Source organism: Leucopleurus acutus (assembly GCF_964270905.1).
Source record: "Leucopleurus acutus genome assembly, chromosome: 13".
Classification (NCBI taxonomy): domain Eukaryota; kingdom Metazoa; phylum Chordata; class Mammalia; order Artiodactyla; family Delphinidae; genus Leucopleurus; species Leucopleurus acutus.
This window is the reverse complement of record NC_139155.1, coordinates 50307727-50325169: the sequence shown is the minus strand read 5'-3', so window position 1 is coordinate 50325169 and position 17443 is coordinate 50307727. Positions and strand designations below refer to the sequence as shown.

Sequence of the window (17443 nt, the reverse complement as noted above, 5' to 3'; positions counted from 1 at the left end):
AGTGACAGTGAGAAAATGAGAAGGTGTCACACAATTTGTCATTGTATCAGCAGAGATGGGTCCGCCTCCCTAAGCCACAGACGTCTTCTTAGAGCCCTGACTGTATCTTTTAAGGAACAGTCTTTTTAAACCTCCTCCTTACCTTCTAAACTCATTCTTTATAGATTAAAGATAAGGGCTTTGGGGTAGGATGAAAACTCTTACACTATATTTCCTAAGGTGTATCACATTTAAAGCTGATAAACACTTTGCTTTCAGACAGTGATAAAGGAAGATGTTCCAAGAAAAGCTAAAACCCTGAGTTCCAACAGCGATAAACTGTTAAATGAAGCCAAGATAACCCAGAAGAAGCTACAGCAAGGTACTGAGGGTTAGGGTGGAGGCTGGGATAGTCAAAGACTTGGAAACAACCTATGAGACCAGGAGAGGCAGCCCTAGAAGCAAACGCACTTCTTGAATCTCAGTGTCCCTGCAAATGATACTTTGCAAACTCATAGCTGGGATGTGTCTACCCAATATTCTAACATATACCAAATTAACTAGAACCTCATAAATCTAAGTAAATCTTGAGGCTGATAGGCCTGTTTCGGCCTGGCCTTGGGTTTGGGGGAGGGGATTCTTAGTTTAATCCCGTGTGGACCCACATAGCATTGAGGTATGTACAGTGCTGCTTTCTTACTTAAGGCCCAGGTAATTAGTTTCAGGTCATTAGAGCAACTGCTTCAAAATTTCTTAAGCCCTAAAATCTTAGCAACTGAAAGTACCAAAACTCACTACCACTATGGAGCATGAAGATTTTTAAATTTTTGTCTTTGAACTTTTTCTACTTATTTAATTTGATTTTTTTAAAAAAATAATTAAACCGTCTCGATCTCACCAAATTCCTGTGTTCAGAAAATGCTGTGTCTTGATTTTCTCTGGTCTCCTGTGGTCATTCGTAGCTGAGCAGCCATCCAAGCTCATAGCCCTCACTTACCTTCTTAATCCTTTCAAAGCAGTTAGATGCCTTCTACCAGTAAATAAATATATTTATTTATTTATCTTTTTTCATTTTTAAAAATTAAAATGAGTTATTACACCTCTCCCTTTCCTCATGTGCATTTCCAAGGAGCCTGGTAACACAGGCTCTATATGCTCCTGGCCTCTGTAACTGGAGGACCTGTGGGTCTAGGTGCATGCAGTGGGCATCTCGGGGATGACTGCTAAGATGCAGGTCTGCTCAATGCTGTGCAGACCTTGGCTACTTCAGGGGTCACCAATACCCACAGATGATCAAGATCTTTAGGGTAATTGCCTCTTGCTGCTTTATTTTATTTTAGAAATCAGTCCGGCTCTCAACAACCTGCAGCAAACTCTGAAAATTATGACCGTTCAGAAAGGGCTGGTAGACACCAATCTCACGACCATCCGCGATGATCTTCGTGGGATACAGAGAGGTCAGCAGCTCCCTAACCCACGGGACTTGGCTTCTTTTGTCAAGCATTTTAGATACTTACCCCTCCCTGTTTGTGTGTGCATTAGATGACATTGATGGTATAATCAATAGTGCAAAGAGCATGGTCAGAAATGCCAACGACATCACAAATGATGTTCTAGATGGGCTCAACCCCATTCAGACAGACGTGGAAAGAATTAAGGATACCTATGGGAGCACCAGGAGTGAAGACTTCAACAAGGCTCTCACCGATGCGGATAATTCAGGTAGCAGGCATTCTCTGCCCAGGACATATTATCCATTTTCTCCATCAGTATGTGCTTTGGTCAGTTTTAATTTTTCCCTGGTAAAGTCTGATATTAGAAATTAAAATATTAAAAACAACTTCACATAATCCATTCAAAGAGTATGGCTATTCTGTTAGTGAAAAGGACCAAGTAGGATTTTTGAAAAAAATCCATGAACATTGCTATTGATTTTCCCTTTTATAGAGTGGAGATATAGGTCCCTGAATTATGAGGAATTGAATTATTATTAATATTAAAGATCAAAAAGCAAAGATTTATTTTTATAGTGGTCAAGAAAGATGATTTGATATCTAGATTGCAGAATAAGATCCATGATGTATTTATATAGAAATATGTATAATATATATTTCTATAATATAGAAACTGTATTACCTGATTCCAAGTCATCCTGTCCAACGTTTGGGACCCAGACATACCACTTGACAAGTACTATCAATGAGAACATCTGTATTTAACCTTTTCTCAACTCACAATGATAAATTTATGTTTTGTAATCTCACCAACAGTAAAGAAATTAACCAGCAAACTGCCTGATCTTTTGAGCAAGATTGAAAGTATCAACGAACAGCTGTTGCCACTGGGCAACATCTCTGACAACATGGACCGCATACGGGAGCTAATTCAGCAGGCCAGAGATGCTGCGAATAAGGTGGGTGTGTCCCCACATTGCCAGGCACCAAGGCTCATTCTTTGATAAGTTACTCCATTCATTAGGAAAGGAAAGGTATCTATGTGCTCAAAAACTGGTTGTCTTTCTTTTTATTTATTTTTTGGCTGCGTTGCGTCCTTGTTGCTGTGCGCAAGCTTTCTCTAGTTGAGGCGAGCGGGGGCCACTCTTTGTTGCGGTGCGTGAGCTTCTTATTGTGGTGGCTTCTCTCGTTGCGGAGCATGGGCTCTAGGCGCGCGGGCTTCAGTAGCTGTGGTGCGTGGGCGCGGTAGTTGCGGCTCACCGGCTCTAGAGCACATGCTCAGTAGTTGTGGTGTACGGGCTTAGTTGCTCCGCAGCATGTGAGATCTTCCTGGACCCGGAATCGAACCTGTGTCCCCTCCATTGGCAGGCAGATTCTCAACCACTGCGCCCAAGTCCCCTGCTTGTCTTTCTTGCCATAATTCTTTGGTTGCTCCCAATGTGCCAGTTCATTTCCTCCTGTCATCCTTCAAAAGTACACGTCATCTTCATCCCTTAGATGATCTGGTACATCAAGGACCTGGAGCAGTTTCCTTCTCACTGACTCATGCAGACAGGAAGCAGGATTCTCCTGCAGGCTCCAGTTGGTAAAGTGTTATTGCAAGTTCGAGTAAGGGTTCTGTGATTGGAACGTGCAGATGTGATACTGAACAAGACCTACCTTCTCATTTTAACTTGGAAGTTGTAGAATCCACTGTTATTGAGGATGGAGGAATGGTTCCTACCAACATGAGCAGTGTTCTGAATAGGAGATTACAGCAATTTTCCTTCATTGGAAAATTCCATCAGCCTTTCTAATTTTAATCTAACATTATTTACTTGAATTCCTTACGCTTCTCCCTCACAATTTGTTTTATCCTAAAATAATGTAAATGAAATATCTTGTATTTTTCAGCCACCTCCCTATGAGATATTTGGAGATAGAGAGTTGGAAAGCCAAGTCAGAATATCACTGCCCTGGAGGCACCATGGTTGATTTCCAGGCTCAATATTACGTCTTTTGAGCCTCAAAAGCTGCCTTTTCTTTTAGGAAAGAGAATGACTCCCAACACAAAATTTTTAGCAGAAAAACAAAGAGCCTAAGGCACAGTTTGGCAGAAACTACCCTCTTCATACCCATACGCATCTTATAAAAAGCAAATGAAAAAGCATGTTTCTAGCTTTTGCCCTTCTGTGTTCATTCACTGATTTACTGGACATACTCTGAAGTGTATAAATAGTACAGTGGCTTAGAACTGGTTAACCGAGGCAGATTGCCTTGTTCTGATCTCTGCTCTGTCACTTACGAAAATAAGACTAGTTACAGTTTATAGATAAATGATATTTAGTAAAAATATTAAAACACGCATGAGAAGCAGGGCATGGGAGTCCAAATCCAGCGTAGTGGTGACCTCTGAGAAAGGAGAGCAGACTGGGAACAGGGTGGGATACATGATGGGATTCAGTCATAGCAGTAATGCTTAATTTCTTAAGAAGGTCGTGCATATGCAGGTGTAGTCTCTTTTTTTGTGTGCATAAAATGTTTTTTTTTTTGAAATTTATTTATTTTTTATACAGCAGGTTCTTATTAGTTATCAATTTAATACATATTAGTGTATATATGTCAATCCTAATCTCCCAATTCATCACACCCCACCACCGCTTTCCCCCCTTGGTGTCCATACTTTTGTTCTCTACATCTGTGTCTCTATTTCTGCCCTGCAAACCGGTTCATCTGTACCATTTTTCTAGGTTGCACATATATGCATTAATATACGATATTTGTTTTTCTCTTTCTGACTTACTTCGCTCTGTATGACAGTCTCTAGATCCAGCCACATCTCTACAAATAACCCAATTTCGTTCCTTTTTATGGCTGAGTAACATTCCATTGTATATATGTACCACAACTTCTTTATCCATTCGTCTGTCGATGGGCATTTAGGTTGCTTCCATGACCTGGCTATTGTAAATAGTGCTGCAGTGAACATTGGGGTGCATGTGTCTTTTTGAATTATGGTTTTCTCATGGTATATGCCCAGTAGTGGGATTGCTGGGTCATATGGTAATTCTGTTTTTAGTTTTTTAAGGAACCTCCATACTGTTCTCCATAGTGGCTGTATCAATTTACATTCCCACCAACAGCACAAGAGTGTTCCCTTTTCTCCACACCCTCTCCACCATTTGTTGTTTGTAGATTTTCTGATGATGCCCATTCTAACTGGTGTGAGGTGATACCTCATTGTAGTTTTGATTTGCATTTCTCTAATAATTAGTGATGTTGAGCAGCTTTTCAAGTACTTCTTGGCCATCTGTATGGCTTCTTTGGAGAAATGTCTATTTAGGTCTTCTGTCCATTTTTTGATTGGGTTGTTTGGTTTTGTAATATTGAGCTGCATGGGCTGTTTATATATTTTGGAGATTAATCCTTTGTCCATTGATTCATTTACAAATATTTTCTTCCATTCTGAGGGTTGTCTTCTTGTCTTGTTTATGATTTCCTTTGCTGTGCAGAAGCTTTTACGTTTCATTAGGTCCCATTTGTTTATTTTTGTTTTTATTTCCATTACTCTAGGAAGTAGATCAAAAAAGATCTTGCTGTGATTTATGTTAAAGAGTGTCCTTCCTATGTTTTCCTCTAAGAGTTTTATAGTGTCCGGTCTTATATTTAGGTCTCTAATCCATTTTGAGTTTATTTTTGTGTATGGTGTTAGGGGGTGTTCTAATTCTTTTACATGTAGCTGTCCAGTTTTCCCAGCACCACTTATTGAAGACATTGTCTTTTCTCCATTGTGTATCCTTGCCTCCTTTGTCATAGATTAGTTGACCATAGGTGCATGGGTTTATCTCTGGGATTTCTATCCTGTTCCATTGATCTACATTTCTGTTTTTGTGCCAGTACCATACTGTCTTGATTACAGTAGGTTTGTAGTATAGTCTGAAGTCAGGGAGTCTGAGTCCTCCAGCTCCATTTTTTTCCCTCAAGACTGCTTTGGCTATTTGGGGTCTTTTGTGTCTCCATACAAATTTTAAGATTTTTTTGTTCTAGTTCTGTAAAAAATGCCGTTGGTAATTTGATAGGGATTGCATTGAATCTGTAGATTGCTTTGGGTAGTATAGTCATTTTCACAATATTTATTCTTCCAATCCAAGAATATGGTATATCTCTCCATCTGTTGGTATCATCTTTAATTTCTTTCATCAGTGTCTTATAGTTTTCTGCATACAGGTCTTTTGTCTCCTTAGGTAGGTTTATTCCTAGGTATTTTATTCTTTTTGTTGCAATGGTAAATGGGAGTGTTTCCTTAATTTCTCTTTCAGATTTTTCATCATTAGTGTATAGGAATGCAAGAGATTTCTGTGCATTAATTTTGTATCCTGCAACTTTACCACATTCATTGATTAGCTCTAGTAGTTTTCTGGTGGCATCTTTATGATTCTCTATGTATAGTATCATGTCACCTGCAAACAGTGACAGTTTTACTTCTTCTTTTCCAATTTGTATTCCTTTTATTTCTTTTTCTTCTCTGATTGCCGTGGCTAGGACTTCCAAAACTATGTTGAATAATAGTGGTCAGAGTGGACATCCTTATCTTGCTCCTGATCTTAGAGGAAATGCTTTCAGTTTTTCACCATTGAGAATGATGTTTGCTGTGGGTTTGTCATATATGGCCTTTATTATGTTGAGGTAGGTTCCCTTTGTGCCCACTTCCTGGAGAGTTTTTATCATAAATGGGTGTTGAATTTTGTCAAAAGCTTTTCTGCATCTATTTAGATGATCATATGGTTTTTCTCCTTCAATTTTTTAATATGGTGTATCACATTGATTGATTTGCATATACTGAAGAATCCTTGCATCCCTGGGATAAATATCACTTGATCATGGTGTATGATCCTTTTAATGTGTTGCTGGATTCTGTTTGCTGGTATTTTGTTGAGGATTTTTGCATCTATGTTCATGAGTGCTATTGGTCTGTAATTTTCTTTTTTTGTAGTGTCTTTGTCTGGTTTTGGTATCAGGGTGATGGTGGCCTCATAGAATGAGTTTGGGAGTGTTCCTTCCTCTGCAATTTTTTGGAAGAGTTTGAGAAGGATGGTTGTTATCTCTTCTCTATATGTTTGATAGAATTCACCTGTGAAGCCATCTATTCCTGGACTTTTGTTTGTTGGAAGATTTTTAAAGACAGTTTCAATTTCAGTGCTTGTGATTGGTCTGTTCATATTTTCTATTTCTTCCTGGTTCAGTCTTGAAGGTTATACCTTTCTAAGAATTTGTCCATTTCTTCTAGGTTGTCCATTTTATTGGCATAGAATTGCTTGTAGTAGTCTCTTAGGATGCTTTGTATTTCTGCTGTAACTTCTCCTTTTTCATTTCTAATTTTCTTGATTTGAGTCCTCTCCCTCTTTTTCTTGATGAGTCTGGCTCATGGTTTATCAATTTTGTTTATCTTCTCGAAGAACCAGCTTTTAGTTTTATTGATCTTTGCTATTGTTTTTTTTGTTTCTATTTCATTTATTTCTGCTCTCGTCTTTATGATTTCCCTCCTTCTACTAACTTTAGGTTTTGTTTGTTCTTCTTTCCCTAGTTCCTTTAGGTGTAAGGTTAGATTGTTTATTTGAGATTTTTCTTGTTTCTTGAGGTAGGCTTGTATAGCTATAAACTTCCCTCTTAGAACTGCTTCTGCTGCATCCCATAGGCTTTGGATCATTGTGTTTTCATTGTAATTTGTCTCTAGGTATTTTTTGATTCCCTCTTTGATTTCCTCAGTGATCTCTTGGTTATTTAGTAATGTATTGTTTAGCCTCCATGTGTTTGTACTTTTTACATATTTTTCCCTGTAATTGATATCTAATCTCATAGTGTTGTGGTCAGAAAAGATGCTCGACATGATTTCAATTTTCTTAAATTTACTGAGGCTTGATTTGTGACCCAAGATGTGAACTATCCTGGAGAATGTTCCATGCGCACTTGAGAAGAAAGTGTAATCTGCTGTTTTTGGATGGAATGTCCTATAAATATCAATTAAATCTATCTGGTCTGTTGTGTCATTTAAAGCTTGTGTTTCCTTATTAATTTTCTGTTTGGATGATCTGTCCATTGGTGTAATGAGATGTTAAAGTCCCCCACTATTATTCTGTTACTGTCGATTTCCTCTTTTAGAGCTCTTAGCAGTTGCCTTATGTATTGAGGTGCTCCTATGTTGGGTGCGTATATATTCATAATTGTTATATCTTCTTCTTGGATTGATCCCTTGATCATTATGTAGTGTCCTTCCTTGTCTCTTGTAACATTCTTTATTTTAAGGTCTATTTTATCTGATATGAGTACTGCTACTCCAGCTTTCTTTTGATTTCCATTTGCACGGAATATCTTTTTCCATCCCCTCATTTTCAGTCTGTATGTGTCCCTAGGTCTGAAGTGGGTCTCTTGTAGACAGCATATATATGGGTCTGGTCTTTGTATCCATTCAGCGAGCCTGTGTCTTTTGGTTGGAGCATTTAATCGATTCATGTTTAAGGTAATTATTGATATGCATGTTCCTATTACCATTTTCTTAATTGTTATGGGTTTGTTTTTGTAGGTCCTTTTCTTCTCTTGTGTTTCCCACTTAGAGAAGTTCCTTTAGCCTTTGTTGTAGAGCTGGTTTGGTGGTGCTGAATTCTCTTAGCTTTTGCTTGTCTGTAAAGCTTTTGATTTCTCTGTCAAATCTGAATGAGATCCTTGCCAGGTAGAGTAATCTTGGTTGTAGGTTCTTCCCTTTCATCACTTTAAATATACCATGCCACTCCCTTCTGGCTTGTAGAGTTTCTGCTGAGAAATCAGCTGTTAACCTTATGCGAGTTCCCTTGTATGTTATTTGTCATTTTTCCCTTGTTGCTTTCAATAATTTTTCTTTGTCTTTAATTTTTGTCAATTTGATTACTATGTGTCTCGGTGTGTTTCTCCTTGGGTTTATTCTGCATGGGACTCTCTGCGCTTCCTGGACTTGGGTGGCTATTTCCTTGCCCATGTTAGGGAAGTTTTCAATTATACTCTCTTCAAATATTTTCTCGGGTCCTTTTCTCTCTCTTCTCCTTCTGGGACCCCTCTAATGCAAATGTTGTTGCATTTAATGTTGTCCCAGAAGTCTCTTAGGCTGTCTTCATTTCTTTTCATTCTTTTTTCTTTATTCTGTTCCGTGGCAGTGAATTTCACCATTCTGCCTTCCAAGTCACTTATCCGTTCTTCTGCCTCAGTTATTCTGCTGTTGATTCCTTCTAGTGTATTTTTCATTTCAGTGATTGTATTGTTCATCTCTGTTTGTTTCTTCTTTAATTCTTCTAGGTATTTATTCTTTAATTCTTCCAGGTCTTTGTTAAACATTTCTTGCATCTTCTCGATCTTTGCCTGCATTGTTTTTCCGAGGTCCTGGATCATCTTCACTCTCATTTTTCTGAATTCTTTTTCTGGAAGGTTGCCTATCTCCACTTCATTTAGTTGTTTTTCTGGGGTTTTATCTTGTTCCTTCATCTGGTACATAGCCCTCTGCCTTTTCATCTTGTCTATCTTTCTGTGAATGTGGTTTTTGTTCCACAGGCTGCAGGATTGTAGTTCTTCTTGCTTCTGCTGTCTGCCCTCTGGTGGATGAGGCTATCTAAGAGGCTTGTCCATAAAATGTTTTCTTAATTAAAAAATTTTTTTTAATGAGTAGGAGTTTTCCAGATGACAAAAAGCAGAAGGGCATGGATAGACTCAGGATGTGTGGGGTATATGGAGGGTAGAGGGCTAGTAGAAGAGAAGGGCATAAAATGAGCCTGTGAGTGTAGGGGAGGGGAGCTCCATCGGTCATGGGCACCTTGGAGAGCCTACAGCTCATGCATCACTAAGCCTCCCTGCCTGATGCCTTGCATATACAAGGTCCTCCATAAATACTTAAATGCTTGGGAGATAAAATGTAGAGTTGGTGTAAGTATCATTCCTAGAGTTATTCTTTAGATCGTTAGAGAATATTTATTTTCTGTGTTTTTAATGCAGAGCTACCCAAGGGGGTCCAAAGACCAGAGCTAGTCAGAGAACTTTTATTACTGCTCCGTTATATATAAGTACAAAATTAAGAGTAAATGTTTAGAAACTTTCAATAATTTGAATTGCTTCAACATCCAAGCATTGGATCAGTGGATGTGTATTTTGCATACCTCCTTTATTTCATTTTTTAGTAATTTAATTTCTCATATATTTTATAAAAGTATTGATCCAGAGAAGAGTAGAGGGAAAAAATAGTCCTTCACCCTGAGTTTAAGACACATATTCTAGAGAACCGTGATGCACATGTTTTTAAGGACTGAATGCCTGTAATAAATGCAGATATAACAGGTAATATGTTAATGGCAAAAGATTCCTTAAAGAGTTCTTTTTTAAAAAAAATATTTTTGATGTATTGTACATCTACTGTATGCCAGGTATCATGCTAAGTGCTTCCATATATGTTAGCTCATTTGCACAAAAACCTTCTAGGCTTGGAATAATAATAATTATTATTATAGTTATATAATATTCATCTTATATATTAATAGGGCTATAATACCTATTAGTAAGGCTAATATAATATTAATATCATAACCCTATTAATAATATTTTGCATATAATGTAGTTTTATATTATACTATAATATATAATAATATTAATAGGATTATAATATTAATATTATATTAACCCTATTAGTATGTATTATAAACCTATAAATATAATGCCCTATATTATAATATATTATCTAAAGCCCATATTATTCTGTATATTAATAGATTATATTATTATGATAGAAATATTTTAACAGTAGGGTTAATACAAACTAATATTATAGCCATCATAGTGACAATAATAGTAACAGTTTATTATGATGATTACTGTTGCTGGCACAGAGGACTAAACGCGCTTCCCAAAGCCCCTCGGCTGAGACAGGAAGAACACAAATGCTTTATTCCGCATGCAGCTGAGTGTAGCCTCCAGGCCTAGGAGGCATCCACACTCCTTTGCTCCCTATCATAGCAACTTGGGAGCAGCTACGCAGTCACAAGCCACCACCTTGAGCACCCTCACCTTCCTCATCTAGAACAGCTAACACCCTGGATCTTGTCCCTCGCAGGTCGCCATCCCCATGAGGTTCAACGGTAAATCTGGAGTGGAAGTGCGGCTGCCAAATGACCTGGAGGATTTGAAAGGATACACTTCTCTTTCTTTGTTTCTCCAAAGACCTGAATCAACAGAAAGTGGGGGGACCGAGAATATGTTTGTGATGTACCTCGGAAATAAAGATGTAAGTATTACTTTGACGTTCCTCTTGTTTTTAAAACAATATGGTTTTTGAGATGCGTGACACGACTGTGTCACTGCCATTGACACAGCAGGAGGAAATGCCGTCGCCTCTGATGGCTCCACAGGGGGATCTCCCGTCAATTACCGATTGTCCTTGGCTGGGGGGTCGAGAGGCCTGGCCTGATGGGCCCGGCATGTAGGCACACATGTGAGCACGTCCACACCTGGGGTTGAAGATCAGTTCCCCTCCCCTTACAACCAGGGCTGCAGTACCAAGGCTTCATGGAGATCAGAGTAGTTCTTCCTCATAGCGCTGGACTCTGTCCTCTTCTCAGGGCGCCCAGCCGCAGACCCTTCCACGTGTCTGGGGTGGTGACCATCTGTGAATGAGGCCTAGAGTGAAATGCAGCCTCTCCTGCCTCATTAGTAAGAAATACAGTTGCCCCATCTCTATAATTCTAAATTCTTTAAACCACCACTGTTACAGGCATTTCAAATAGTTTATTTTAGCTTTTAATCCCTCCTCTTAAAATACATCTATTCTACCTAAGTGTCAGAGGAAAAGGTAATCACTGACTAGGTTATTTATTCTACATGATTGGAAAAGAAATTCCTGAAACATGGTTCTCAGAAATTCTGGGAAATTAGGAAATGGTTGGCTGTCACTGTGGGCTTTGTATTTAAGGATTCCTGAAATCAGCACTATTCCTGGTCACCTGTTCATGCTTCAAGGTATTGGGACTTTATTTGTAACTTTCTTATGACATGACTTTTTGCTTTGTATTATGGCAAAATGCCCATGACTGCTCCCTCAGCAAATGTATACCATATACCTACTAGGTACCATACCCTGTATTTATGATAAACAAAAATTTGTTTCCTGAATGTATTTAATGTACCCTTAAAACAGGTTAAAATGGTGAATTTCCTGTTGTTATATATTTTATCACAGTTTTCAAAAATTTGTTTTTACCTAAGGTGCTCACATTCTAACAGGGAAGTAAGGTACATACGTCGCTGACCGTGATAACACAGGGTGAACAGGCACGCCCAGAGTGTTGAGGGGACCTTGTATGGGGCTGGAATAACGTAAATGGTTTATCTCCCTTACCAGAACAAAATCGAATGGAGGCCTGAACCCGTATATGGTTCATCTTTATGTCAGGTGCTTGGCAAATACTTGCAGATTGAGAGAATGGAGGAGTGGATAAATGAGTGCCCTCATGATAACGAGAGCAAAAACAGTGCAGACATTGTCAATGAACTGTGCTGTCTGTATTATCTTATACCAGGGTGCGCCTCATGCATTCTGTCTGCCCAGGGTGAACTGAATGAAAGCTGTTGGTTATTAGAAATGCGCTCTCTTGGGATGGGAAGTTGAGAGAATTCAGTATGTGAAGTGCTCTGAGGTGGCCTTTTTGTCTCCAGGCCTCCAGGGACTACATAGGCATGGCAGTCGTAGATGGCCAGCTCACAAGTGTCTACAACCTGGGAGAACGCGAGGCTGAACTCCAAGTAGGCCAGACCTTGACCAGGAGCGAAACTCAGGAGGCAGTTATGGACCGGGTGAAATTCCAGAGGTGCGAGTCTGATTGATTACTGCTCTTTGTTAATCTGACCTACACTCGCCAAACTTTCATTGTATGCATCGCTGAACCCCATTTTTAGTATTTTGGCTTTGATTTCTTGCATCTTCTCATAAATTTTTATATAACTTTATTATCTAATTTATTTTTAAACAGAATTTATCAGTTTGCAAGGCTTAATTACACCCGAAAAGCCACATCCAGTAAGCCAGAAACACCTCAGTTCCATGACATGGATAGTGGGGATAGCAACACGCTCCTCGATTTGGACCCTGAAAATGTTGTATTTTACGTTGGAGGTTACCCATCTGATTTTAGAGTAAGTGTGAATGTTTTTTCACGGAATGAAAATATTTAAAATTTAATTTGGCATAATGATGTTTTAATCGGTTATATACAAAATGGATTTAACTGTGTATTCTTACAGGATATCCAGTGACAATGGCTAACACTCATTGAGTTCTTTTATGTGCAGTGATCTAGGCTTAAGTATATTAATTTAAAAAGGATCACTATCTTTCCTATTTCACAGATGAGGAAACTGAAACAGAGAGGTTGAATAACCTGCCCAAGATCAGACAGCTAGAAAATAGCAAAGCCAGAGTATCTGGCTCTAGGGTCCCCATGCTTACCCGCTATGTTACGTTGATGGTTAAAAGTGATAGAGTTATACTGTTTCCTGGTCAGCCTGTTCATTATCCTTTGTTCAATTAGTGGAAGATTTTTTGGTTTTGTTTTTTTTAGCTTCCTAGTAGACTGAGATTCCCTCCATACAAAGGTTGTATTGAATTAGATGACCTCAATGAAAATGTTCTGAGCTTGTACAACTTCAAAAAGACTTTCAATCTCAACACGACAAAAGTGGAGCCTTGTAGAAGGTAAATAAAACCTATAAGCTGGTGTCTCTTTGTGATTTCGGTAGCTTGCAGTTATATTACATAAAATATGTGTAATTGTTATTTAAGGAATATAAATTAAATAAGAAAAAGTCTTTTCCTTATTTGTATAAAATATTAGATTATAGAATTTTCTCGATTTTGAAAAAATAAATCTTTCTTCAATTTTGGGTGCCTCCTACCACAAAATATTCAGCATTAGTTGGTACCTGATTTAGGCACAGACTATTTATTTACTGTAAACCTCAAAAAAAAAAATCGTGGTCCATAAAGTACACCATGACTTTGCCATATGAACCTATTTGAAAGTTGCTGCCTTGAGCTCCTGACCTACCCTATAGTTTAAAAGATTTGGAAGATTCTAATACGAGACAGACTATTTACTACTCAGAACAAAATTATATTTCAAGTTAATAATTTCTTATATTGCAAGATCTTCAGCTGCTGGGCCACATCTTCCTAAGTAGACATTTTCAAAAGGGAATCCTGAATAGTATCTCTAGGGTTGAGCTAGGGTTTGATCATCATAGAGTGTAAGGGCACATCCAGGAGAAATAGCGGGCTGTGGTGACCTAAATGGGAAGAAAATCCAAAAAAGAGGGAATATATGTATATGTATAGCTGATTCACTTTGCTGTACAGTAGAAACTAACACAACATTATAAAACAACTATACTCCAACAAAAATTTTTTAAAAAAGATGTTTCCTCTTCTTTAAGAAAATCATGACAACTCGATTGCATGGGCTTTGCTCCCTTTTTCCTCTCGTATTAATAAGAACACTTTCCTGGCAGTCCTTTGCTGCTGTGTTCTAACTTACGATGATTGGTGTTCACAGGAGAAAGGAAGAATCAGACAAAAATTATTTTGAAGGTACAGGCTATGCTCGCGTTCCAACTCAACCAAATGCTCCCTTCCCAACCTTTGGACAGACAATTCAGACCACCGTGGATAGAGGTTTGCTGTTCTTTGCAGAACACCAGGTAATCTATAACAAGCATCCAGATACTACCAAATATGTCCATTCATTTGAGCAATTTGGGGGGTAACTGGGTTATTACAAACAACCAACGGATCTGAAAAACAATGTGCAAATAAATGTTAGCTGCATTCTTTCCCTTGGCCCAATTCTACTTTCTTTGCCTGTGCGAGTGTGTGTTTTAGTAAGGCAAGTAATCCGTAACTGGAGAAGATGCCACCAAAATGTGGGAGAAATTGCCCCCTTCCCATTCTTTTGTGTTGTCAGTTTTATTCTTTGAAAACTACTATCTGCCTAGTAATCTACTTATTTTCTGCCTAAAAAACGTTAAGACCTCCTGGGGTCTCTGAAAGCTAGACTGTTTGACCTCCTGCTGTTTGATTCTTGGTCGGACTGTTTCCAGGCTGTATGGGATTTTGTCTCTGTCTGACCCTTGACTTGCCAGGTCTAGGAAGCTTCTCTGTTTTCAAGCAGCTGAGGTTCCTAGAGGCCATACTTAAGTCTCCCAGTTTAGAAAGGGCCCAAAGTGACCATCTATGAGTGATCGTCAGCGCCATCTGCTGGTAGATGGTGCTGGACTTAACCTCTCCTGAGAGCAGAGTGCTTCTGTAGCTGCTGCGTAGGTAGTATTTGTGGAGAAATGTGGATCAGCCCGTGGGATCTCCCATCTGAGAATGTAGGATTGATGTGGAGCTTGGGATTTTACCAGACTCTTCTGTCTGCAGGGTAGGGACACAGACCTGGTCCAACTCTCCTCTCTGGGGTTGGTCTGGACGCCTCAGGAGATTCCAAGGCTGAACCAGTTCTGATGGTTTGGGGAGGTCCTGACTGCCTGAAGAATGCAGAGAGCTGAGCAGTCACACAGCATCTTCAGAGCAAGGCAGTTGTTTTCCAGAACAGGGTCTTCTTTGTATTACATTTCGAAGTTCTGGGAGACTAAGAACCAGAAATACTACTTATAGTAGAAGAAAACTTATGAAATGCCATTAGTAACCAGATAAGAGAAAATTATCTCCAGTACTGCTGTTAAGTAGGATGCTATTCTATTATTTATGAGTGTGATGAACCCTCACTGGCTTCTAAGAGCAAGGTTTAGGATCCAGATAAGGACTGATTTTCCTTTTAGGTAAGGACTCTGGAAGTAGACTTCAAAGAGAGTTTCATCAGGAAACTGTGTAAGAGCCAACTTTCAAGTCCTATACCAGACATTCCTCAGCTTACCCTTCCACTAAGGAAATGGTTGGCTCAAGTATGTGCCTTACAGCATGATGGGGATGCAATTATGACCCCTAGTAGGTTTGTGGCTGGCTCAGCAAGGTGATTAGTGACGAGAGAGAGAGAGAAAGAAGAGAACAGGGTGAAGGGCGGAGAGACAGGCTTGGGAGTCATGTAGAACATAAGTTCTGTTAGAGATATTCTGAATTTGAGATATCTGTGAGGCATGCAAGCAATAGCAATTAGGCAATCAGATGTACAGACCTGGCCCTGAAAAGACAGGTCTAGGCTGGAGAAAAATATTTGGGCTCATGGGCACACCTGAATTGGAACCACAGAAGTGACTGTGATTGCCAAGGCAAAGAGAGTAGTGGGAGGGAAGAGGCCCTATTTGGGGTCCCCAAGCAACACTTAAGTGAAAGCTAGAGGAGACATAGGAGTATGTCAGAAAACACATGGTGGAAAATGTTTGGAGTTTGAGGAAGACCCTACCTCTCTCCAACAGGTAGCAGTCATATTTTCAAATGATATTAATGATCTGTAGCTTTTCAGTTTCCATTTTTACATGCTGGTTATAGATTGTTATAAAACAAAATCGTGACAATAGCTAGCATTTATTGTTTCCTTCCTGTGTGCCAAGCACTGTATATGATGTGTAACATGATTTGCAAGATTTAACCGTCATACCCGTCCTCGGAGTTGGATATTACAGCACTATCGTTCCTTCGGACTAAAGAGGCAGCTGAAGCTGAGAGCAGTCTGGAATTTGAGAGCATCCCTGGTTCCAGCGTTCTAGCTCTTCCCTGAGTCTTATGGTAATCTACATTGTTTCCGTGCTCTAGGATCGCTTCATATCTCTAAATATAGAAGATGGCAGTCTCATGGTGCGATACAAACTGAATTCAGAGCAACCAAAAGAAAAAGGAATTAGAGGCATCATAAACGACGGGAAAGATCATTTGGTATATCCTTCGAGTCTGTTTATTTGGATTGTTAAATGTTCTCAGTCCTTTAAGTCAGTGCTCAGAACCCTTTTCTATTACCAGATGAACTTATAGTTATTAACTGAGAGACACGTCCTTTTAAAATCTGAACATTTGGGGCATGAAATATGTAACATCTGTGTGGCACAGATAAAACATGATTAATTTCGAATGCAAACATTTTGGGAATTCCCTGGTGGTCCAGTGGTTAGGACTCTGCGCTTTCACTGCCGAGGGCACAGTTTTGATCCCTGGTCAAAGAACTAAGATCCCGCAAGCCGCGTGGCACAGCCAAAAATAAAAAAATTTAAAAAAAAAAAAGCAAACATTTCTATTTAAGTGTTTTAATAATTTTATGCAAATGAGCTACTGCTCAGAGCCCATGTATATATACCATGTATATAAATGAACCTGAAGGAAGGCAAACACATAATAACTCTGAACCACTGTGAATAGGATTCTTCTATTTCTCATTGCTTGCTGATTCATCTCTCCTTTATTTCAGATTCTGATCAAAATTGGAAAAGCCCAAAAACTTATGCGGATAAACGTGGACTCTCAAAGCATTAAAATTGAAGGTGATATACTTGATTTCAGCACATATTATCTGGGAGGAATTCCAATTTCAATCAGGGAAAGGTAAGATGATTTTTTTCTTTTAAAGAAGCAGATCACCTCTCTTAAGAGTTATGATTGCTACCGATTAGTCTACCCTTTTTCTTTTAACGTAGATTTTATTTATTTATTTTTGGCCGCATTGGGTCTTCGTTGCTGCACGCGGGCTTTCTCTAGTTGCGGCGAGCGGGGGCTACTCTTTCTTGCGGTGCGCAGGGTTCTCATTGTGGTGGCTTCTCTTGCTGCATAGCACAGGCTCTAGGTGTGCGGGCTTCAGTAGCTGCGGTGTGTGGGCTCAGTAGTTGTGGCTCACGGGCTTAGTTACTCTGTGGCATGTGGGATCTTCCCTGGCTTGAACCCAAGTCCCCTGCACTGGCAGGTGGATTCTTAACCACAGCGCCACGAGGGAAGTGGTAGGGTCTACCTTTTTAAAATTCTAGCAAAAAGCAAACACAAAGAATTAACT

At 39.2% G+C, this 17443-nt stretch overlaps 1 protein-coding gene across 5 annotated transcripts in view; it reads left to right on the top strand.

Annotated features, from left to right (window-relative positions):
* The window catches only part of LAMA3 (laminin subunit alpha 3), a 241421-nt gene that overhangs the window by 195369 nt on the left and 28609 nt on the right, over positions 1-17443 (top strand). For all 5 annotated transcript variants that reach the window (XM_082853207.1, XM_082853208.1, XM_082853209.1 and 2 more), the window contains 11 exons: positions 259-361; positions 1320-1436; positions 1522-1701; positions 2250-2392; positions 10534-10704; positions 12132-12283; positions 12446-12608; positions 13034-13167; positions 14024-14168; positions 16222-16341; positions 16868-17001. In XM_082853207.1, coding sequence (XP_082709333.1) covers positions 259-361; positions 1320-1436; positions 1522-1701; positions 2250-2392; positions 10534-10704; positions 12132-12283; positions 12446-12608; positions 13034-13167; positions 14024-14168; positions 16222-16341; positions 16868-17001 — 1562 coding nt within the window. The remainder of the gene's footprint in view (positions 1-258; positions 362-1319; positions 1437-1521; positions 1702-2249; positions 2393-10533; positions 10705-12131; positions 12284-12445; positions 12609-13033; positions 13168-14023; positions 14169-16221; positions 16342-16867; positions 17002-17443) is intronic.